Raw genomic sequence first — 23724 nt, 5'->3', positions numbered from 1 at the left:
TATACATAACGCTTACAGAACAATGAGTTATCGTTTTCTTCGTCTAGGTTTCAACCTTTAATTGTTTTTCATTTTTCAAAGCCTTCAATTACCTTTTATTGCTTTATTTTATTTTGTTAAGAGTCTTTCATTCATTCATTGTCTAATGGATTAAGCAAGAAAATCTCAAATCACAATCTTGCATTATATAGAAAAATTACTAACCAGGTTGGTTACTCTAGTTAATGCAAAACACTAAAATGATATGGCAAGTTGTATTGCACAACAATTAATCTTGATTATTAGATTTGAAAAGTTATTTCAAACCAAGAACATAAAAGAAAACAAAGTAAAATGCAGAAAACTTAATGAACACAATGAAGTTATACTGGTTTGGAACTGAGGGTACTTCCATTTTTAGAGCTATATAAGAGAACCACTTGTTGTCACCATCAACACAAATTAAAATGTAATTAACCTCTTATCCACTGACACCATGAACAACAAGGTTCCTCTCTATCTCACTCAACTCTGAACCTCACCCAGATTAATATAAGAGTTCTTAACAGTGTTCTCCAAGATTTGAGGATATATATGCTCATGGCATAAGTAAGCAATGTTACATTTATATCTGGAATCAAAATGAAAAAATAGAGCTTTGCAAAATTAATCCACTAACTTGTAATGTTGGGCTTAGATAATCATTTGAGGTTCCTTTTCAAATTGAAACAATAGAGCTTTGCAAAACACATGCCCCCATTTATAGGACAAACTATTACTCTAATACTCAGTCCACTACCTTATAATAATAATAATAATGATAAAAACTTTTAAAATCTACAACACTGAAAGACTACAAATCGAGCTCTGTGTTTTCTTAAGCGCAGTCCTTCTGTCTGTGGCATTCTCTCTGGACTACCAGTACTCTCCCAACCCAACCTATTTGAACCCAAAAAAAAAGTTATATTATATTTATTTTCGTTATGAAATCTAATAAACATTATAACAATACAATATACACTTACGCAGGAAAAGCAAAAGAGCCTGAACTAGCATTTGATGAATGAGCAGAATGATCACTTGAATTGTGCTCTTCAAAATTGCCACCATAAATACACGTTGAATCTAAGTAAAGGTTCTCTTCTACCATCTATAAATAGTTACGATTACAAATTAAAATAGAAGAACTTATAACACAATTATATGTACTTTTTAGTATTAATAGAAAGTTGAAACCAAAATTATAAGGCATACATGTTGATTATTGGTGGGGTAGAATTCATGTGATAATTTCCTAGTTAAGCTCTCATGATCATTGTCACCGTAATTAAGCTGTTTCTTCCAAATAACAATGAACAAATTCTTATGAAATTAATAATAAAGTTTTTCGGTTTTGAAATTAAAGAAGGAAAAAAAAACAGATATCACTAACCTTTCGATTTACGGGTCTGGAATTTCTGGAAGAAGAGGTATAACGATCTAGACAAGAAGATGGTAGTTGATCATGATTTTGATCAGTACTTTTGTTGCCATTATTCTTCACAACTTCCAAAGCTCCATCTTCTCTAAAGCAGAAGATAATATAGTCTTCTTCTGTAAACTGAGGATCAATCATGTTGTTATTGTTATTATTATTATTATTATTATTATTATTAGCAACTTCTTTGCTAATAATTCTTCTGTGATGAGACGATTTTCTTTTATTACTAGCTTCATCAACATTCTTATGATGATTGCCTGATGATCTTTCTTCCTTTGCATCAGATAGGATCTTGCTCTTTCTCATTGGTATTAGATGAACATGTTCATGATCATAATGATGATCATCATCATCTGTCATATGAAGAAAAATAGAAATTAATTTGTTTATAATATATTGTTGAATATATATATGTAAATAGGACTATACTAATGAACATATATTATAATAAAAATTATTACCTATGAAGCACAATCCTTGACCCTCCATTATTGGACTAGTAACCTTGTCATTGTCCATGGTGTGTACATTGTATATTAAATGTATAAGGTTGAAGAAGATATATATTATATATATTGGTTGTAATGAGAGTGGGAAATAGGAGTATTTGAATTTGAAAAAGGAAAAAATGAAAAGGAGAATGAATATTTGGAAAGGAGTTACAACAGTTGATTGGTGCCAACCTATAATTATGAGTAATGGGTCATTTATGTTTCTAACTCATCTTCTTCTTCCTCACTCCTCCCTATTTAATATTTATATTTATTTATAAATAAAAATTGAAAATTTAAAGAAGAAGCAGATGAAGAATGTATGAGGCACTGTAATTTGTACAGTCTTCCTTGTATGAATGTATGTCAACTTATTCATAGTGTTTACTTCTGTTTTTTCTCTGTAATCTTTTTTTTTTTACCTGACTATCATTGCATATTATTTACAAACTGTTTAACATGCATTTGAAACACATACTTCGATTAATGGGTGACAATGAATGTCAAGGAACACTTTACTTACTATATAATAGATTTACCTACTATATTTCAAATAGACAAAGAAACTCTTTATTTCTTACCTACTATATAAGGACGATGGCTTGAATAGTATGATTTTGATGAAATGGAGATGCATAAAATGAAGAGCTTATATATTGCTGCAGTTGCTGTATGGGGAGCAATGAGTGCTTCTTAATATGGTTTTACAATGGCCATTTTTGGTATGAACAGGTTCAGACATTTGTAGAACAAAATGAAATGTAACATTGTCGATGATTAAACAACTCTAGCCAGTGTAACAAACTGTTTAAAAAGATCAAGAAAAAGTACTGCTTGTAAATGTGTTACATTGCGGATCTTAGCTAAGCTAGCCAAACATGCATTTACCAAAAGTAGGTTTAGCTTAGTCTCTTTGTTGAGTTGTGTAAGACTGACATGGGTTTTAACACTACTCAAAATTGCATAGTTGTATAACTACAGTTGGTAAAAGAAAAGAAGATAAATTGTCTCTCAAGTTGCACCTTTGAAATTGTCTCGAGTTAGTAGTTACACTGAGTCATGGATTAATTTTTTTTTCTTTCTCAAGTGGTCTCAAGTTTTCTTTGTACTTTTTCTTTTTAATCTAAAAATTTAACAAAATTGCAGTGTATGCCTCTACCTCCTACTATATGAGAGTAAAACAGGTCAAATATGAAGCAACCAACCAAGCATGATGATTGTGTACAAGAATTACAAAGCTTTGTCCTTGGACGAGTTTCTAGGGAGTCTGCTAAAGACATTCTCATCGACTATCTTATAGTGCTTAGATAACTGTCTTTGAATAATTCCACAATACCTATCAACACGTTCATCATTTTTGCTGTATAACGCTGGAACCGTAATCAATAAGATGGTTCCTGGATCACCATTAAAACAAAGCAATCTTATAAACACAACATCATCATCATATCAAAACAAAGCAACCTTATAAACACAAACACATATATCATTTACAATGAATGCTATACATACCAATATATGCAATTGTGAAGAAGGAGAAGAAGCCGCCTATGACAGACAAGAGCCACAAATACACCATCGCCTGTCAAATGTATAAATAAGCATAAACATATTAGACACTCTTCTCTTCCTGAACCATAGATTACAGCAAAGAATGATCCGCCTCAAAATTTAAATTTTGGACTCCCAATATTTCCATCAAATCTACAAGTGGTATAAACCAGTTTGATCAACCCTCGGACTAACACAACTAGCCTCGCTCTAGTTGACACTCAACTGATCAGTTTCTCATAGACCTCCAGTAATATGTGCCTATACTCTCCAGCATGGACAACCTCAGCGCTCGGCCATGCCAGAAAATCATAATACTATTTCTATCATTCATAGTTGACTTCTTAGATTTCTAGCTGACCAAGCTAAGGAAAGAAACCAAAGGAAAGGAAAGAGAAATTGATAAGGAATTTATATAACTGATTATCAAAGCTTCGGCTCAGTAGGAGACCAAACTCTATAAAATATATAGGTTTGCTTATATTTTCTCAGTGTTATTCAAGAAGTTGTTTTTCTTCCCTATCTAGTTGCCTGGGTCAACACCATCATTCCCACTCCCTCTACCATTTTTTGTGAAAATTTTATACTACTCAACCACTAATATCACTCTCTAATGCCTGTATAGTAACACGTCTAAATGGGAAAAACTTACAGCAAAACATACAGATGAATTCAGGGACTTTAGAATTAATACCATAATAGATGACTAGAAGATTTCTAGAATTGGTAGTGTCAAGCAAACAAAAACTAACCTTGAAGAAAAGTCTAAAATCTTTGCCAAGAGTAATATCATGAGCCATCAGCAACATATTGTTGATTTTAACACGAAATGAAGCTGCAGCATTGTTGACCATTTCCTCTGACAAGACTAGCTCTGGTAAACTGTACAGTTGTCTGTTCGTTTAAAGAAAAAGAAAGACACTAATTAAAATGATCACAAACAACACTTTCACAGAAAAATTCTTGGAATGAGAACCAATTAGTTTCACCATTAAGGTGTTTATAAGAAAAGATAGTGAGTGAAGCACATCATCCTTACTTGTTTCTAAGAGCAGCATAATTGGCACGTAGAAATAACAGTACGATCAAAATGAGCAAAACATCTGAACAAATTGACAAGAATGATAGTCCGGATCGTTCAAAGAGGACCCAAGCAACAGTGGCAACAACAATGACACCAAAAGAAACATGTCGTTTCTTCCACAATAGAACATCAGCAGCTAAAATGGGCAGGAGACATAAAGAAAGACCAATAATAAGTCAACGAAAAAAGTAAACTTTGAAAGGGTAATACAATTGTAGTCTGTAATGTACAGATCAAACTAGGCTGTAATTTTGGCATTTAACATCTGGGTCAGAGAGAATTTTACTGTATAACCATTTAAGACTCATGAAAACGCTATAAACAAGCATTAAATTACATCAATCAAACAAAAGAAAGTCCACAAACATAACTCCCCATAATTTGTTACTTTTTTTCCTTTTTTTTTTCTTAGCTTGGAAAACCCAGAATGCCAAAAGTCAAGAAAGCCTCAAAAAAAGAAAACAACTGAGACAATTACTTCTATTATCTTACCAACAGAATGGTAAACTGAGGTTTGTTGGCCTAAGGTTGGAGAAGGGGAAGGACAAAATGAAGATGAAGAAGGGTAAGGGGTGGCCTTCCTTCCATCTCCGTCTCCATCTCCTTCTGTGTTGATTTTATATATTGAATTTTCCATGAAATCAACCCAAGTCCCAGAATTGTAGAAGTTGAATTTAGGTATTTTCCAAGGAGTCCGTAGAGAAATTGAAAGGAACAATCAGAATTATACGAGTTTGATGATTGGAATGGTAATGGGATCCACGAGGTTGGAATGTAACTGTGTTTTCTTGGAGCCGACAGACACCGTTGAAAGTTAAAACGACAGAAGTAGCTTCAGCGCTCTCGTGTCGTTCAAAATGAATGGGCCATTGTTTTGGGCTGAAGAACGGGTGGGAGATGATCTCGAACTCAAGGCCCAATTGGGCTTTTGAAAGGAATTATTTGTTGAAAAATACCACTTTTATTAATCAATTAATTAAATTTACCTCTACTTTTATATTTAATTGAAACATACCTCTTTTTATGTGTATTGTACCCAAAATAACTTAACATAAGAGAATCACATAGAGAGTATCTTGAAGTGACAGGGATAAAATTGGTATAATATTTAAAAAAAGAGGTAAAAATTATAGACTTTAAAAAAGAGGGTAAAATTAAAAGAGGACAATATAAAAAGAGAATATAGTGTAATTTCCTCAATACACAAACACCAAAAAAAAATTAAAAAAAAATGAATAATTACATCACATACTGAAATTTCTAACTTTTTTTTTTTACTTTTATACTGTGGGGTGGAATTTTTTTCAAAAAAATTGTGTAAGTTTTATATTGTGTTAATTTTTCACTATTGTTTTATGAGAAAATTACGATGTGGGACACTTTTTGTAATTAAATACTGTATATACCGAATATATTTTTATTTGGTAAAAAGTAACGATTTTTTTTTGAATTTTTTTTGACACGTGTACACGGTTATTGTTTTTGAGAGTGGGTTGAGTGTTAAACACGATTCCACGTTCTAATTTTCTCTGTCAAGCCATCACTCGCTCAATCACTTCCATTTCTCTTTTTTGTTTTTTCTTCCATTTTCTTATTTTCCCTCATTTCAGCAAAGTATTAGGTTTCTCTCTGCTAAGGTTTCCCATTTCGTTTAAGTGTTAAAGCGTTTATGGTGCGTACTAGGAGTTCAATGTCTCCATCACCGGAGGTGTTTGGTTCGAAGAAGAAGGTGGAAAAAATAGAGGAAGTTGCAAAAAAAAAAATGGTTGGATCTGGTTCGAAGGTTGTTGAGTCTGATAAGGAGAAGAAAAATAAGAATGTGTCCATTTCGAAGAGGAGTGGTGTTTCTGAGGCTTCCTTTGACGATCGGCGCTCTAAGAAGTTAAAGAGTGTTGTTGAAGATTTTGATGATTTTGAATCAGAATGTGATGAAGCCCCTATTGTGTTGCCAAAAAAAAATTGAAGGTTAGTATACTGGTTGTTTATACTGAATCGTGTATTTTTTTATTTGATTCTTGTTAATGTGGATGCACATTTATATGTTAGTTGTTTTTTTTGTATACATAGTTGTTTGGTATACTAAGTTGTTCACATGTTGTTTGTGTTTTGTTTAGAGATCTATGTGTAGCTTTATAGTGAATATTTTATATGTTAAAATAGTTTTTTGGATTTTTTTTTTGTTAATGTAGGTTGTTTAACACTGTATTTTTAGTAATTTTTTTGTTTACCGAGTTCTTTATAATACTGAGTAGTTTATTTTTTTAGGTATATTTATTCGTTATTCAAAGGTTATAGTTTACTGTACAGTTTCTTAATGAATGGTATATATATTTGGTGTTTAGTTTTTAGTGTGTTTTTTTTGTTTTTAATGTGTTTGTGATTAATTTATGATTTAGTAGTTTTTTCGCTTTAATTTTTGTTGGTATACTATTTAGTTTCTGTTGATTTTCTTTTTCATTAAGTATATTTTTAATAGGTACGTGCTTGATTTATGTAGTACTGTTGTATTACTTTTTATTTCTAAGTTAATTATTTCTGCATAAAGTTTACTTGTTGGTTGCTTTTTAATGATGTTATGGTGAATATTTGTTTGTGAATTTATCTATGTTAGGTGTTTTTGATTTGATTAAGCACATATTTCTCAGTAGAAAATTTAGTCACCTCCAATGATGAGTTATCTCGGCACCTTCGATTAGCAACTGTACAGTTTGTTTTGATTTTTGTTGATCGAAGCTTTTGTCAAGCTTTAATGGTGTTTTGTTTTTGCAGATTCGATCGACATTTTTGCAAAGCTTCAATGGCATAGGTTGTGGAGGTTTGAATATTCGAAGGTTTCTTTTTGATTTTTTTTTGTTCTCAAATGGTTATATACGGTTTGACAGTACGATACGCACGGGTTGATCCCATTTTTTTTGGTTCGGTAGGAATTTTTTTTTAAATTTCGGTAGGGATATACATATATAAGGTATTTTTGTTTTATTCGGTAACTGTAAGATTAATTTGTTAATTTGGTATATTAGTAAAAATTGCCCTTGTTTTATTCCGGCAAAGAAAGACAAAATAGGCCAAATAATTCATTAAGATGCTGAAGAAAAACAAAATCTGAAAATGGAATCTCAACGGCTCAATTTATTAACAAAGAAAATTAAAACCATAATTAACATGTAACTTGTATTACACAATATTTTAATATATTTCTCATATCACATTTTAAGTACAATTTTATAACAATACAACTTCCATGAGACCAATTAAAATACTAATAAATTTAAATATTAATTTTTTTTAAAAAAAAAACAAATTAAATATTATTCACAAGTTCACAACTCACATCTGCAAAGAAATAAAAATTAGAATCTTTTATTTTAATACAACATAATTATTATAAATAAATATATATACTTGACTAGGTACCACCAACCTGGGTCGTTTTATTAAAATAACGGACCATGATGGTCCACGGATAGAAGCGGAGGGTCCGGAGTAGTGGACCATAGATGGGTCAAGTAAAACTACGTCGTTTCGAGGGTACTGTAGATGAAACTAGCCTGAAAAAATTGATCCAAAGAAGACGAAACAAGGCAAGGCAAGGCAAGGCACCCACCCAATGAAACTCAGCTGTTTTTTTTTTTTTTTTGAATTATTTGGTGTAGTGCTATTTTCAGAATCAAAATCAACAACCTTACAAAAACAAATACACAATTCTACCACCCGTCATAGCCAAACCACAGTGACTGCTCAACCAATCAATATCTGAATATACATATACATGTATTTATATAAATGCACAAACTAGAACTACCCATTATTCTTAACCTTCAGATCTAGCTCTTTCATTCCCATAAGTACAAATCTAAGCTTTAATACTTGTTTGATTTCTAGTCTTTCATTTTGGCTTTACCTAAGGTGAGCGAGGTGAGATTTCACTTCTTTCTCATTTGTATGTATATGAGTTTTGTTTTCTATGATGACCCTTTTCTTGATTTGATTATGGGTTTTGGTTTGATTGGCATTTTCAGCAGAGGAAAGTTATGGGTGAGGGTGAGAGGTTTCAGCTGGGGACCGTTGGTGCGTTGACTCTCTCAGTGGTTTCATCAGTTTCCATCGTGATTTGCAACAAGGCGTTGATTAGCTCACTGGGTTTCAATTTCGGTAGGTTAATGGGAGCTTTGCTAATTTGATTTACATTATTGTCACATATTGTATGCTTTTCATTTTCATCTTTGCCTTTTAGTTTGTGTTATTATATCCTACTGTTGATTCTTGTGACAATGATCCTACTGTTGATTCTTGTGACAATGATCTTTATGAAAAAAAAATATGTAAGTTGTTGTAAATTTGTAATGGCTTTAAAGCATTTACCACGACTAGTATAAGGATTAAAATAACAAAAATGATGATAAGGAAGTACCAATTATAGATTACACAAGCTCATCATTGATATTATTATTTAGTATTATTATGACCCGTGTCCTCCTCCCTGAGGGATGGATGGTGGTATTTAAAAGTTTTCCCTTCAAAAGGAGAAAACTAATGGAATCAGAGAGTAACTAAAATAAAATGTTAAAAATAGTATATTTTTTGAGGAAAAATAGATTTATGTTTGAATGCTATACATGATAGTAGAGTTTGAGTATAATAATGTTCAAGAATTAGTTTGAATTCTTATGCAAATTGATGGCATGAATGACTTCTTCTTATGTATTTACTTTTGAATGTACTAATCAAAAGTATATTTTTGAAGAAGTTGAATTTGACTTGTTGGAAAAAGAGTTTTCACTCACCATAATGTATACCAATTTGGGATAATTCTTGGGACATAGAATGCTTATATAGGTTAGTAATGTCAAATATACATTCTCCGGTCCTCTGAAATTCTAAATTCGTTTTTGATTTGCATAAGTGAATTCAGAGTTGAAAAATCTTATAAATGTAAAAGAAACAATCATGCAGCCCTCAAGCAAGAATAGAGTCTTGTAATTTGAACTTTACTTTTACAAATGTTTGACTATCATCAATCTTGTGGTATTTTGTCCTTTCTTCAGTCAGTATTCTGTGTGATCATTATAGAACCATGGTTGTAGTGTAATAGTGAAAATTCTAAAGCTTAACCAATCTATCTCTGATATTCATGTAGACGTTCTTTAGTTCTGAGATAACTGACTCAGGAAATACGAGGTTGAAACTGAGCTATTTTGGTCTCTTGTAGGAGGTGAACCTAGGTCATAATAGTAGTTTTACTTTGACTTTAATTTTTCTGAAACACCCCCTGTTTCTGAGGATACAATTACTTTACTTTTCTTTATCAGTTTCTACCTACAATGGTGAGCTCGATAGTAACGATGGCTTAATAATGCCTAAGCAATCTTGACTATTGCAGTAGTGATATAATACTGCAAAGACGTGAATCTTTATCACTTAAGTTGAACATTAACATTTATCAATGATCATGGTGTTTCCTTACAAGTATATTTGTTATGATATAAATACTCATAAATTATGTTTAGATTGTTGAATTGTGTTGGGGATGATTTTCTTCACTTAATTTGATGGAATAAATCTGTCCCCTGCAGCTACAACTTTGACAAGCTGGCACCTTCTAGTCACCTTCTGTTCCCTTCATGCCGCTCGTAAAATGAAATTTTTTGAACATAAAGCTTTTGAGCAAAAGGCTGTTATGGGCTTTGGCATTCTTAATGGCATATCTATTGGGCTTTTAAATCTTAGTTTGGGTTTCAACTCTGTTGGTTTCTATCAGGTATATTTGCATATTCATTATTCTTTGTTTTGTAAATTGATATTAGAATTAATTTTGAAATGCTCCTTTGTTTCTGCATTTCAGATGACTAAGTTGGCAATCATCCCTTGTACTGTATTCTTGGAGACCCTATTCCTTGCAAAAAAATTCAGGTTCTCTTAACAAATGCTTACCCTCTTGACTTGGATGCTGAAGTCTGGAATTAGGACTGTTTCTCTTCTTGCTGATTTAATTCCTTTCATATGATTACCAGGATTGTACAAGGGTAAAGTTAACTCCTTATGCACTGTACATAAGGGTAAAGTTAACTCCTTATGCACTGTACATGCAGCCATTTAGATTTCAGATCCCTTTTCGTGCTTTTAACATATTTGGGGTCTCTTTATACCGTAAATAGTCATGATTCTTGATTCTAACTTCAGACTTGAAGGGTCATCACATTTGATGTATAGCAAAATACTACTTTTTCATTGGGTGCCATTTACTGATACTAGCACATTGCATGAGCTTGCATATAGTTATAGAAAAATTAATTTGTTTATAGGCTAATGTGTATGCATGCACTAAACATCAGTCAAAAGTGTTTCCTCTGTGAATTTTATATATGCAAATCATTATTGGAGCCCCTTTTAATCAACCACCTTAGACAAAGTTCATTTTCTTCAATTGAACCTTGCTGTGTCTCTTGCATCATAAATCTGTACTGATGCACTTTATTGTCATTGCAGTAGGAGTATCCAGCTATCTCTTCTTATTCTCCTCCTTGGGGTTGGGATTGCAACAGTCAATGACGTTCAACTCAATGCTCTAGGCTCCATCTTGTCTCTTCTTGCAATTGTCACAACATGTGTTGCTCAAATTGTATCCTTCCAATATTGGCTTTAAAATCAAAATGATCACTTTGCATATTTCCATGTTTGATTATAAAAATGTTTTAGACATGCTTCACTTCTAGCACTTGAGAAAAAATTATACCAGTTAGTTATAGAATTTTTAGCTATAATTTCATTTGCATGAATTTAGTATTTGGTAATTACTTCTGTAGTAATTTAATGAGAGCACTTAACTTTGCCTAACTTTATTGGACGGCTTAAGCCTTCTTTGAATCGGGATACCCCTAAATTTAGATGTAAAATGGGCTAGACAAGTATGTGACATGTACTCTTGCATTTTAGCATCTGTCCTGCAAAGCACGTTTACAGTAACTTGTATCAAATGCTTATTTTGGCTTGAAAGCTTGTTGGTGTCTTGTTACTTTTTCTTTCATACAGAGTGGCAGATGTATGACTTGTTAGAATATCCGAATCGTTCTTTCTTTTGCATGATTGATCTGAAAATGTATTATGTGGTGTGGTCATAAATAATGCTATAGAGGCTTATTTTGGTTTCTCCTGTGTAATCTTGTTTTAAGTTCTTAACTATTTCTTTCTAGATGACTAATACCATCCAAAAGAAATTCAAGGTCTCTTCAACCCAACTTCTATATCAATCATGTCCATATCAAGCAGGGACATTATTGATATCTGGCCCATTTTTGGATCAGTTTCTCACTAATCAAAACGTATTTGCTTTCAAGTATACAACTCAAGTGCTGGTGAGAATTGAAAGAATTTGTTTGTAACTTAATCTCTTTCTCTCTCTCTCTCTCTCTGACTGTTGTAATTCTCTATGTGCTGTCCGTCTACAGGTTTTCATCGTTCTCTCCTGCATGATCTCTGTCTCTGTAAATTTTAGTACATTCCTTGTTATTGGAAAGACATCTCCAGTTACATATCAGGTACTTGGACATCTGAAGACATGTCTGGTACTTGCATTTGGTTATATTTTGCTTCACGACCCGTTCAACTGGAGGAACATCTTAGGCATCATGGTTGCACTTGTTGGAATGATAGTATACTCCTACTTCTGCACTCGCGAGAGTCAGAAGAAAACTGATGAAGCAACATTGCCATCATCCCAGGTCGGTCATAGTCAGTTGATCTGTTAACTACACATTCTTTCTCCTTTCAGCCATTACCATACCTGTTAATATTCTCACTCTTTGATTTCCGCTCTCAAATTTTTCCAGGGAAAGGAAGGTGAATCTGATCCTCTACTTAAGACGGGAAATGGAAATGATGTTGTAATCGATACGGTTGCCCAGAAGGCTCCAGGATGGGAAAGAAACAAAGATTTGCATGCTTGATGGAACCACCTTTTTTTCAATCTTTTTTACTTCACAAGATATAAGAGAAGCATACATACAAAACTGTTGGAAGAAAAATGAGTGTTGTGGGCACTAAAGACTCACTCCTCTTTCAACCTCACCCTGAAATCTCTCTCCAATCTGCACTGGTGTTGATGGCTCTCATTTCATATTCAGTGTTTTGTTTTTTTAAAGTTATGAATTTACATGTTGACAATCAATCATCTGAGGAGTGCCCATAATAGTTAATGTTGTTGTACCTAGAAGGCCAAGGAAATATAAAGTTCAGTTTTGTAGAAAATTATTCTGATATTTTATTTATCATTAATATTTGTATGGAAATTCTTACTTTCTTTTTCTTTTGGGCATTCTCAAATAATCCAAACAAACATGGGATGGGAGTTTTGTTTGTTTTTGAATTAAATAGTGTAAAGTATTGGCAGTAAAAAAATGATGACTTGTTAAAACGTATTTTTCTAGAATTGAAGGATTCATTGATAAAAAAACCTCTTATAATTAGAATTGTTGTTACAGTTACATATGAGCTGTCTCAGTCATGGACCCAAATTATCAAATAATCTTATTAGTGAAAATGAGCCAAAAAAAAAAGTAAAGATCGAATAAACCGAATAGCTCATAGTTAGAATTTCCTAACTCTCCCAAAGCCTGATAAAAATAAAAGAAAAAGAAAAGCAGTAGAGCAGTTTTTCATAAGTTTAGAAGGTTCAATTTTTGAAAATTTCATATTTCACTTTAATTTAATGATCTTTTGAAAATCAACCAAAAAAAAAAGTGACCGTAGATCAGTTTTTTTATAAGTTTAGACCTATACGGTCATTTTTCTTATTGGTTCTTCCACCTGTTACAAATTAGTTTCTAATTCTTCTTTTTGAATTTTAATAATTAATTAATTACTTGGATTTTTGTTAACGAAAGAGAAATTTCAGTTGAACTTGAACTGCACTTGAAATTTTTTGGATTTATTTGCAAGAAAACTATGGGAAAATGAAATGACCAAGAAAACTATTTGCTTTTGCAAATATATTTGGTTAATTGTTTGGTGTTGTGGTCTGATCAAACTCGTTTGTTAGGATTAGATATGGTATTATCAGTATTGAGATAATTATATGAAGTATTATTTTTTTTTTATAAAATTTTTACCTTTTTACATTTAAAAGAATCTTTTTTACATTTTTACAGTTTTTTATAGAACAACACGAAAACAACAAGAAAACTACATAAAAATAACATGAAAATAATATCTAATAACATCAAAACAACAACAAAAAATAACATACAAATAACAAAAAATTAACAAGAGTATAACATAAAAAGATCGTATTTTCTGTAAATAAATTTAAAAAATTGTAAAAACGTTTAAAATTCCGTAAAAGTGTATTTATATATATATATATATTGATTATTTTTGTATATTTGTGAAATAATCCCATTACTATTTGAACATTTTTCTTTCACCACAACACTCTAGAGTAGGGCTGAACATTTAGACCCGCAAACCCGAAAAACCCGGCCACCCGCCCCGACTCGCTGCCAAAAAAACTGAAAAACATTAAAACCCGTGTGGTCGGGTCGGGTTCAACCCGAAATTACCCCACACGAGTTTCGGGTTCGGATATTAAAAAGTTTTTTTTTTTGTCGTGTTCTAACCCGTGACCCGAAAATAATATTAATTTTTAGTTTATACACTTTACTTTTCACTGTTCATTCAATACCTAGGTGGCTACAGTAGGTGAATAGTCTTTCAAAACAATAAAAGAGCATGAGTCATGTACACAATAGTGGCATTTACGAAGTACTCTAATTATTAAGGAGTCTCTATCCGCATTTATACTAAAGAAAATCCGAAAATCCGACCCGTGTGCAGCCGAAAACCCGAACTCGACTATCCAAAAACCCGAAAATCCGACCCGTGTGCAGCCCTACTCTAGAGTCTAGACAAGGAGGCTCATTGATTTGAGAAAATGACCAATAGGCCCATGGTTTTTACAAGCTGCTCTATTCCGATTCCCTTTCCATTTCCGTACAATGTTTTTGTTTTGCGTATAAATATATATTTTGGTAATTGCTTGGCCAGGCTTTGCTTTTACTCATTTCAGACTTGGCTAGCTTCTCCTCAGCTTCCTTACTCTACTGCCTCGCCATTTCCATGGCTCTCCGAGTTATCTTGACCAAAAAATTACTCAGATCAGGGTTTCATCCTCAACCCACTTCTCAAATCGTCCTCTCTCGCGGCCTCCAAACCTTCTCCCTCCCCGACCTTCCCTACGACTATGGCGCTCTCGAGCCCGCCATTAGCGGCGAAATCATGCAGCTCCATCACCAGAAGCACCATCAAGCTTATGTCACCAACTATAACAAAGCTCTTGAGCAGTTACATGAGGCCATTTCCAAGGGTGACTCCGCTACCGTCGCCAAATTGCAGAGTGCCATCAAGTTCAATGGCGGAGGTTCGTTGACTTCTCCTCTTACTACCCTTTGCGTTATTGTTCTTTGAATTATTTATTATTGGTTTACTTGGTTTTCCAGTGCGAGCTGAAAATACCGTAATGTTAGTCGTAGTCCTGATTTTGATTTGTTATTTTCTTTAAATTAATCAAGATTGTATGATAATATGGTTGTTGAGGCAACACGATATACCCAAATTGGTAAGGTGTGAAATGGGAATCAATTGACCTTGGAACTTTATGCTTGTCTACAGTTTACTCCTTGATTCAATTTCTTAGGAATAGTGTGCTAGCTAGAATTTTGGGTGATTGCCTAATATCTATATAGTAAATGTTCTTAGGTAGCTAAGTTGGGAGAATTGTTTTGTTTTATATAAGGCTTTCATAAAATTGTGCGGGTACAGACTTTATGGATACCCCTTGTTGCTAAGGAAAGGGGAAAAGAACTTTTGGGGACCCATATATTTTATATCTATCAAATTTGAGCAATTTTCATTAGTTTCATATTAGAAGATTTTTTATCTTCTTATATTATCATTGCTGAAAAATAAATTTTCAAAGTTCACCCTTTTATTGTTTTTTGCAGGTCATATCAATCACTCAATTTTCTGGAAGAACCTGGCTCCTATTAGTGTAAGTTCATTTTTTTTTCCTCTTTTTTCATACCCTTGTGTTCACTTCTACTATGTATTAATGAAGTAAAGATTGCTTCTCCTAATAATTTATGCATTGCAGGAAGGTGGTGGTGAACCCCCAAAAGGATCTCTGGGCTGGGCTATAGACACAGACTTCGGCTCTTTAGATGCATTGGTGAAAAAAGTAAGCACAGAAGGTGCTGCTTTGCAGGGTTCAGGATGGGTGGTATGTTTTACCTCTTATGCTATTAAAATCTACAATCTATCCCTTCCTTTCTTAAAAAATAAAAAATAAAAATGAAAAAAATTATGTACTTTGTCTTGGCAGTGGCTTGCTCTGGACAAAGAATTGAAGAAACTCGTGGTTGAAACTACTCCAAATCAGGTAAATTCTGAAATAAATCTGTTTTTTTTTACTTCTTCATGGCACCAGTAGCTAGTAAAGATGGCCATGGTTGGTTGTGGCTTTTTATGTTGTTCACATGACTGTAATTCTACTCATATATGCCCGAAACCAGTAAGAAATTAGCTTGAGTAAAATACAAAATTCTTTGTTGCTTCAGAAGACATTATGTTATAACACTTTTCAACTTAACGTAACACTATTTAGACAATGTAATTGTAAGTGAAACACTACACTAGAAGTCCTTTGCTCAAGTATCAATCATATTCTATCAAGGAAACAATATTGTAAATGCTGTTGACTGTAGGCATATAAAACTAATTTTCTATTGATTTGTAACAGGATCCGCTGGTAACTAAAGGAGCAAGTTTAGTTCCATTGCTTGGTATTGATGTTTGGGAGCATGCATATTATTTACAGGTAATATTTAGTTTTCTGCTCAAAAGTCCTATCTAGTTCGACATTCAGGGAACTAATTATTTCTCTCCAATTATCTACATCAACATATTTGATGATATTTTGGTTGATTTGTTCACATTGTAAACGATAGGAGATATTTAGTGATTCTCCATTTTGAGCATCAATAAATTATAGTTATTTTAGTTACTTGTAACAAATATATGATCTTACTGATTGAGATTCTCTTCTAATTGATAGTTCTTTTCTATCTTGGGTTTCAGTCAACTAAACTAAAGAGGATCTTCCTTACGTGTTTTTGTTCTTATTTTATTCCAATGGACAAACTTTGAAATATTGTGAACTCGAGCATGCTCAATAGTAAAATTTATACTACGATAGATCAGTTATCTTTTTCTTATTTTCCTTTTGCCTCTATGGGGTTGGAGAAAAAATACTAGCTCAAGCTCAACATTCTTTGACAATGTCTCCTTGGGCAAAGCTGAGTGAAGTTTTGAAATCTAGCACTTTATGGTGCATGCTGCTGTCCTCTTAATTTTTTTTCCTCGTCTTCATTCCTATGTTGATATGTTCCTACCAATTACCTTGTTGCATTGTATACTTTGGCTCGAGTTGAGTGTTTTCTCATTTCATTATGCAGTACAAGAATGTCAGACCAGATTACCTCAAGAACATATGGAAAGTTATCAACTGGAAATACGCCAATGAAGTATATGAGAAAGAATCTTCTTGAGCTAAACTTAGGTGGCTTGTGGCGCCAGAGGTTGATAATGGAATAAATTGAAACCGTGTTGGTTGAGGCTTTGAGTTTCTCACTTGTTTTGAGATGTTTGAAATACTGATGTATCTCATTTATGAAATTTAGAGTACCAACTCTAATAACATTTTTTTAAAAATAATGTATAATCTCTATTTCAATTGGGAATGGCTTTCTCCTTCATAATAACTATGCCAGCTTTTATGGCATTTGCTGATGATTAATGATTTTGGTGGATAACGGATATGGGAGTTAATATATTTGTATCCCATATATTTCCTTTTGTTTCTTAGTTTTATAATCTGTGTATAGAGTTTGGGATGAAAAGCTCAAGGAATATTAAGAACACCTAGTTATATTGAATATTAGAGCTCTCTTATAAGTAATGATTTTCTAACTTTTTTTTAATGGAAGAGAAGAGTATTTATAGGGAGTTCTAATGGCTCTAAAATATAAATGGTTTCAAAAGTTAGGGGACAAAATTCATTTTGTACCATGAAGAGTAGCGCGTCAAATGGGTAGTGGAGAGGTGGTGTCGAGTGTCAGTTAGTACTTTGAGTAAGACAAATAGTGTCTTTACTACTTGTACTTGCGTACATGCACTTTTTCCTCCGAGGCGTGCATGCTTTAATGATTTTATCATTTGATGTCCGTTCTTTTGGCTTCTCTCTCTTTATCACTTACACTTACGATGCGAGTATAACACTTAGGAAATTTAACTAAGTATTGGATCTTTGTGAACTCTCTTGTTTAGGTGAGGAGCATGAGGTAGTGACTTAGGGAGAGTGTTTGAAGAGGGAATAGTAGTAAACAACGAGATGGAGATAAAAATGAGGGATGGAGAGAGAGGGAGATATTGAGATGGGAGTGTGAGGTAGCGAGGGGCTCCACTTAGGTGTGTGAGAAAGAGAAGGAGAGCGGGGAGAGGCTGGAGCGCGGGGAGCAGGGGTCACGGGGGTGTAGGGGAGCTACTAGCGAGCAGGGAGATGCTCGGGCGCGGGGAGCTGTTGATGTGCAGGGAGCTACGGGTGCGGTGGTGCACGGGGAGCTACAGGTGTTAGGAGCCTGTCCACTTGTTGCTCCTCATGTTGGGGGGCTTTCTCGTGTAGGGCGTTCTCGTGCAGGGTGGACCCATATTTGATTCATTTAACATACTTTTAAAGTGTTTTTTAGGATTTTTCTCCCATTTGATCAAGAGAACCTAAAATTAATACTTAGCAAATTTTGGGGTCAACACTTGCCCCCTACTTTAGAAGAATCTTTTTAAGTGTTCTTATAGACTAAGTTTGGTGAGCTTCGTCTCTGTCGATTGGTCCCATGGTTGCTTCTATGGGCATTTGGGTCTCAATTTTTTATTTTTATGTTTTTCATGGAGTGTTGGCTTTATGAGCTATCTCAACCCCTTTTATGGTAGGTACTCATCACACTAAGGGATTGTTGGCTTTTTTAAGCTTTCTCAACCTCTTATATGGGTTGTCATTATTTTGTTTGAGGGAGTTTTTGCAACTTGGCCTTCTCAACTTCTTTTATGAGTTATCATTTTATTTGAGGGAGCATTTTGTCACTTGGGCTTTCTCAATCTCTTCTTTGGCATAGCCTTTTCATGGAGTGAGTATAGACTTTTAGAGTAGTCTCGACCTTTTTTCGGTTAGTTATTTGATATGATGGAGATTTTGTCCTCTTAGGCAACATTCAATATTTTTTAAGATTTAAGATTTTATTGGGGGAGCTTTGGCCTCTTAGGTGTCGCTCAACCCTTTCGCTGCATTCGTGGTGCTTAGAGTGTGTTTTTGAATGTTATAGGATTTGTAATCTTTTCAGGGAGGTGTCCTTTACATAGTCATACTTTTTTCTTTTTTCCACACACACATTATATATATATTGGCCTGGTGTGGTCATTCAACATCGCTAGACACTTTTATTTATTGTCACTTCGTTTACTTTGATAATTTTAATTGACAAGTATAGTGAACAAGTTGAACAGACATGTTGAGAGTGATGAATACCACATGTTAAGGAAAAAATTTAACATTTCATTGATAAGAGAACTGCATAAGCGCCTGAGTACATTTGCTATTTCCAAAGGTCAACATAGATGCCATCTTTAGTTCATCAAAGGAAAAAAGACAGACTTGTTATTCCTATAAGTGTCTTTTTTGATCGGTTGTAGGTCATAGGAGAACTTTACTTTGCATAATCTCTTGATGTTTAACGTTTATAGGGTGGGGGATAAAGACTTTGCTCAAGTATATAAAGTTATAAGTGTTAGGGAGCATCATCTAGTAGACCATGTAAGGGTCTGACGAGCTTCCCGGTGAGCACTCACTTGTATCTGTTTTTAAGCTTCCATTACCCTCCTCCACACGGATGTACTTCTCTGCTCTTTCATGGAAGTCATCTAGGCCACCCAACTCTCTTTTTAGCATGTTCTCCTATAGCCCACTTCTAGGACGTACTCTTGCGGCTATAGCCATATTGAGTATCTTTGGAGACTTTCCTTACCTTAGTAACTTCAATGTCGAAGCATTGCATGTAGCTTCACAAACTCTCTTGTTTGCCTTGCTTTACATTGGTAATACTTGTGACAGACATGACCTAATCACATGCAGCCTAATGTTGTTGGAGGAACTCCTCTGAAAGTTGCTTCTAAGATGTGACTATCCTCAGTCCTAGCCTTTTAAACTACTTATATGCAGCTCCTTTGAGTGTGAATGCGAAGCATTGATATCTTGCCTTACATGACACTTTTTTCATCTTCATTAGCTCATTAAAAGCATCAAGGTGGAACTTCTAATCAGTTGTACCGGCATATGGTATCATCCACGATTCCTTGAAGTGCGGTGGAAGTGGTTCAATTTGAATTTCTCTTGAGAAAGGTGATTCTTCATCGAACTCTTCATCATCATCCTAGTCTCCCTTCAATGCAGTATATATCTTTCGACGCAGGTCTTGCATCTCTGCTTCTAGCTCCTTCATCCTTTCGCTCATCCTTTCCCAGGGGTTTGCGAATAGAATTTAGGTCTTTTTTGTGGTTTGCGTAAGGCATACGAGGGGTACTCCTCTTGTCACATTAGTGTGTGACTTCTAACCAAACCTTAAGGGTAATGTCTTACATTTGCCTTTTTTTTTGAGGGGGGGGGGGGGGAGAGAGCCAAAGGCAAGGTGCCCCCTAGCATGAAACATTTCAGGTGAAGTCTCTCCCTAAGACCATGGGGTGTTTCCCTCAGCGCGAGCTCCTTATGGTGGGTAGGCTTGAGCTGTCTTAATTGACCTATAGGGTTCTTGTCTCACGACCAGTCTTTTCCAAGCTGGCCTTGTGGGGTATTATCAGCGGAGGACAAGGAGTCCTCTCTGTCAACATACGCAATTGAGACATTGTTCTCTTGTCAATGGCTTTTGTGCTAGAAGTGCGAGGCTTGGGTTTTGCCTTTGAGTATACCACTCATCACTTTTTGCATGTTAGCCACCATAGTTTTCTAGCCTTTGGTTCTTTCAGCAGAGGTTGTTTATCTCCTCTTCATAGTAATGGGTTCGAATGCTTAAGCTCACCGAGTACATCTTCTTCTCATTTTTGGGCCCACGTCTTGAAGTATCAAGGTCTTGTGGCATAGATGGTGAAAGGTGGTGTACTAGAAATGGCCTTCTGGGCGGTTAAAAGTTATTATCGACAAGGGGTATGACTGATGTGGTGTCCCTATCCCGTTGTATGTTGACTTGACGTCCTCCACCTTGGTTGTCTCCATCAGGGTGGTAGTGACCATTTTCCTCGTTGCCTTCTTCGACGATGGTGAGTGAAGTTTCCCTTCTGGTGTCAACTAGTTGCTTGTTGTCCAAGTATATCTCGATGTCTCAGAGACGACAAGAATGTCTAGGCATTTCAAAATGATAGTGAATGGTTTCTGAACAAACGTAGCTAGAGCTTATTGGTCCCACAGACGGCGCCAAATTGTTGACGGTAAGAACTCGTCAACTAAACTTTAGTTATAAAATCAAATGTAAAGAGCTGAGGATGAAAATCTTAAGAAAAATTAAGAACACCCAATCATCAATAGAGTACAATACTATTGTATTGAATATTAGACCTCTCTTACAAGTAATGATTTTCCAACCCTTTCTTCAATGGAAGAGAAGGGTATTTATATGGAGCTCTAATGACTCCAAAATACAAGTGATCTCAAAAGTTAGAGGACAAAATTCCTTTTGTACCATGAAGAGTAGCTTGCCAGATGGGTAGTGGAGAGGTGGTGGTCGGGTGTCAGTTAGTACTCCGAGAGAGACAAATAGTGTCTCCACTACTTATACTTGTCATAGAACCACTTCTTCCTCAAAGGCGTGCATGCTTTAATGACTTTATCCTTTATTGTACATTCCCTTGACTTCCCTTTCTTTATAGCTTACACTCATGATACGAGTATAACACTTAAAAAATTTAACTAAGTGTTGGGTCTATGTGCTCCCTTGTTTAGATGAGGAGCATGAGGTATTGATCGGGGAGAGTGTTTGAGTGAGGGAATAATGGCAAAAGGAGAGATGGAGGTAAAAACGAGGGATGAAGAGAGAGGGAGATATTGAGAGGGGAGTGTGAAGGAGCGGGAGCTCCCCTTGTGCGTGCAAGAAAGAGAGGGAGAATGAGGATAGGTTGGGCACGCGCGGAGCAGGGGGCCATAGGCGCGGGGAGCTGCTAGTGCGCGGTGGTGTGCCTGCATAGGGAGCTCTGCAAGGGGGGCTTGGCCGCGATTTGTTGCTCCTTGTGGCAGGGGCTTCCTTGTGCGGGGGCGTTCTCATGCAAGGTAAACTCGTATTTGATTTATTTACACAGTTTTAAAGCATTTTTTTAAAGATTTTTTTTGGTTTAATCTAAAGAACCCAAAATTAATACTTAACGAATTTCAAGGTGAACATAATCTATACCTATAACATACATAAATGAGTCCAAAACTAATTTTTTATTCTCTCTATAACGTATATTTGTTTTTTATTATCCAAGTAATACATTTAAAAGAAAGTATTTAGCTAACACTTAATTACTCTCTTCTCTTTAATTTGACAAAGATTAAAGAGACTTCTTGCTTAATAGTCTATTTTCAATTTTTACTAAATACTTAGTCTCCTGCTTATGTGAAAGTAATTTGTAGTATTTATATTACACTTAGTAATTATTAAATTTTAATTCTATGATAAAATTTTGTTAATTAGACAAATATTATATTTAGTGTGATTAATTTTTAAAAAAAGTATGTTTATATTACACTTAATAACAAGCTATTAATAACAAGGATAAATATCAGACTGAGTTGTTCATGATATTTTACATATTTGGTCTTCTTTCTCTTACTCATTGTAAAGGTGCTCAAAAAGCTACGACTCATTCTCTTGTACGCGTGACTTTATCCCTTAACTCTTCTCGGGTTTGGTGGTCTGATTTACCGCCTTGCCTCTAATCCTTGGCTATTGTGTATTGTCTTTTGGTTTTTAGCTTTTTACCTTTTAATAAACTTTTTCTTCGGTTAAAAAAAAATATAATTATCAATATTTAAATTGTATAGTATTGATTCTCAAACACACTTGTTTACTAAATTTTAAAAAATGAAAAATTAATGGGGCCCACTAAACTTAAGTAGAAAATTAAAAGAAAAGTTCTCCCCAATTTTTGTAGGCAATACTTTCCTAACTTACTTTATTTTTATTAAAAATAAAAAAGACAAATATATTCTTTAAAAATCTATAAATAAAAAATAATTACATGTTCTAAAAATGATAATTTAGTTAAATTCAAACATTCTGATTATGTAAACAAAGTAAAATGATATTTTTTTTTCAGACAGTTTAGTAAATAACATAATAAAATATTATTTTTTGATTATTTTATATTTTAAACTAATTCATTTAGGGGTATTCATCCAATCCAATCCACATTATTTTGCTCATAGTGCATTCGATTCGCACTAAGTGCAAATTTTATATTATAGATTTAATCGAATCCGCACAAGAGCTCAAATCCAATCCGATCCACAATAATGCAGATTGAATCAGTTATTTTGAATTAATTACTTTTTAATATTTAATTATTTAATATTTATTAAGACATAAATTATTTTCACATAACCAATAATAAAATAAAACATGTTATTATGGTTCTATGTCTCCAATTATAAATTTTAATATTAGAAATTAGAGTTAGCATTAGTTGTATCAATTATTTCCCTGCCTCTATGTTTGTTAATTCTGTTATTTTAGTTGGTTAAGACTGAGCTGACAAGTTGGTTGTTCCAACTAACTCGGTCTCTTGCTCAGCCTATATAAACCAACTTATGCCATTGTACTCATTAATTCAATTCAATGGAATACAATAAAGCTTTGCTTTCTGTCTCTATTTCTCTCATGGTATCATAAGAGAATTCCCACATATCCACCATGGCCAGATCTTCAACCAGATCTTAGGATGGGATTCTCCCATCCAACTCTGATCCAGTTCAGCCCCAACAAGACACCATTCCTGACATCGCCTCCGCTCCCAAT

General features: G+C 34.1%; 4 protein-coding genes across 8 annotated transcripts; 2 read left to right on the top strand and 2 right to left on the bottom strand.

Moving 5' to 3' along the window:
- Window positions 1–568: 568 nt before the first annotated feature.
- On the bottom strand, window positions 569–2764 carry LOC115706842 (protein BREAKING OF ASYMMETRY IN THE STOMATAL LINEAGE). 2 transcript variants are annotated; one of them, XM_061103954.1, is made up of 5 exons: window positions 1921–2764; window positions 1412–1812; window positions 1234–1317; window positions 1005–1129; window positions 569–918 (listed from the first exon to the last, which is right to left on the bottom strand). In XM_061103954.1, exons 1-5 carry the CDS (start codon window positions 1976–1978, stop codon window positions 810–812), a joined length of 777 nt encoding a protein of 258 aa, XP_060959937.1. In that variant the 5' UTR covers window positions 1979–2764; the 3' UTR covers window positions 569–809. The 2 variants fall into 2 exon arrangements, with proteins under 2 accessions (XP_060959937.1, XP_060959945.1); XM_061103962.1 differs by having other exon boundaries at window positions 1234–1311.
- A 136-nt stretch (window positions 2765–2900) lies between these two features.
- Window positions 2901–5479, bottom strand: LOC115704896 (reticulon-like protein B16). Its single transcript, XM_030632107.2, has 5 exons — window positions 5078–5479; window positions 4541–4721; window positions 4254–4395; window positions 3463–3532; window positions 2901–3347 (listed from the first exon to the last, which is right to left on the bottom strand). The coding sequence occupies exons 1-5, from the start codon at window positions 5220–5222 to the stop codon at window positions 3181–3183; spliced, it is 705 nt and encodes a 234-aa protein (XP_030487967.2). The 5' UTR covers window positions 5223–5479; the 3' UTR covers window positions 2901–3180.
- A 2570-nt stretch (window positions 5480–8049) lies between these two features.
- Window positions 8050–12870, top strand: LOC115707051 (UDP-xylose transporter 3). 4 transcript variants are annotated; one of them, XM_030634871.2, is made up of 8 exons: window positions 8050–8500; window positions 8605–8737; window positions 10159–10343; window positions 10428–10495; window positions 11072–11204; window positions 11776–11937; window positions 12031–12303; window positions 12412–12870. In XM_030634871.2, exons 2-8 carry the CDS (start codon window positions 8617–8619, stop codon window positions 12526–12528), a joined length of 1059 nt encoding a protein of 352 aa, XP_030490731.2. In that variant the 5' UTR covers window positions 8050–8500; window positions 8605–8616; the 3' UTR covers window positions 12529–12870. The 4 variants fall into 4 exon arrangements, with proteins under 4 accessions (XP_030490731.2, XP_030490733.2, XP_030490734.2 ...); XM_030634873.2 differs by having other exon boundaries at window positions 8052–8500; window positions 8608–8737; XM_030634874.2 differs by having other exon boundaries at window positions 8126–8491.
- A 1704-nt stretch (window positions 12871–14574) lies between these two features.
- LOC115706606 (superoxide dismutase [Mn], mitochondrial) lies at window positions 14575–17422 on the top strand. The gene is made up of 6 exons (XM_030634313.2): window positions 14575–14996; window positions 15580–15626; window positions 15729–15854; window positions 15957–16013; window positions 16374–16451; window positions 17089–17422. The coding sequence occupies exons 1-6, from the start codon at window positions 14696–14698 to the stop codon at window positions 17179–17181; spliced, it is 702 nt and encodes a 233-aa protein (XP_030490173.2). The 5' UTR covers window positions 14575–14695; the 3' UTR covers window positions 17182–17422.
- The last annotated feature ends 6302 nt before the right edge of the window (window positions 17423–23724 follow it).

Source organism: Cannabis sativa, chromosome 1, assembly GCF_029168945.1.
Source record: "Cannabis sativa cultivar Pink pepper isolate KNU-18-1 chromosome 1, ASM2916894v1, whole genome shotgun sequence".
Lineage (NCBI taxonomy): Eukaryota > Viridiplantae > Streptophyta > Magnoliopsida > Rosales > Cannabaceae > Cannabis > Cannabis sativa.
Note: the sequence above shows the minus strand (reverse complement) of the source record. Positions and strands in the feature narration are given on the sequence as shown.

Coding starts and splice junctions, on each gene's coding strand:
- LOC115706842 (XM_061103954.1), bottom strand. CDS start 1,978: ATGGACAATGACAAGGTTACTAGTCCAATAATGGAGGGTCAAGGATTG. Junction 1,130..1,233: donor ACCCCACCAATAATCAACAT/GTATGCCTTATA, acceptor AACTATTTATAG/ATGGTAGAAGAGAACCTTTA. Junction 919..1,004: donor GGCTCTTTTGCTTTTCCTGC/GTAAGTGTATAT, acceptor GGGTTCAAATAG/GTTGGGTTGGGAGAGTACTG.
- LOC115704896 (XM_030632107.2), bottom strand. CDS start 5,222: ATGGAAAATTCAATATATAAAATCAACACAGAAGGAGATGGAGACGGA. Junction 4,396..4,540: donor TATGCTGCTCTTAGAAACAA/GTAAGGATGATG, acceptor TTAAACGAACAG/ACAACTGTACAGTTTACCAG. Junction 3,533..4,253: donor ATTTTAGACTTTTCTTCAAG/GTTAGTTTTTGT, acceptor TACATTTGACAG/GCGATGGTGTATTTGTGGCT.
- LOC115706606 (XM_030634313.2), top strand. CDS start 14,696: ATGGCTCTCCGAGTTATCTTGACCAAAAAATTACTCAGATCAGGGTTT. Junction 14,997..15,579: donor CATCAAGTTCAATGGCGGAG/GTTCGTTGACTT, acceptor TGTTTTTTGCAG/GTCATATCAATCACTCAATT. Junction 15,627..15,728: donor AGAACCTGGCTCCTATTAGT/GTAAGTTCATTT, acceptor TATGCATTGCAG/GAAGGTGGTGGTGAACCCCC.
- LOC115707051 (XM_030634871.2), top strand. CDS start 8,617: ATGGGTGAGGGTGAGAGGTTTCAGCTGGGGACCGTTGGTGCGTTGACT. Junction 8,738..10,158: donor CTCACTGGGTTTCAATTTCG/GTAGGTTAATGG, acceptor TGTCCCCTGCAG/CTACAACTTTGACAAGCTGG. Junction 10,344..10,427: donor ACTCTGTTGGTTTCTATCAG/GTATATTTGCAT, acceptor TCTGCATTTCAG/ATGACTAAGTTGGCAATCAT.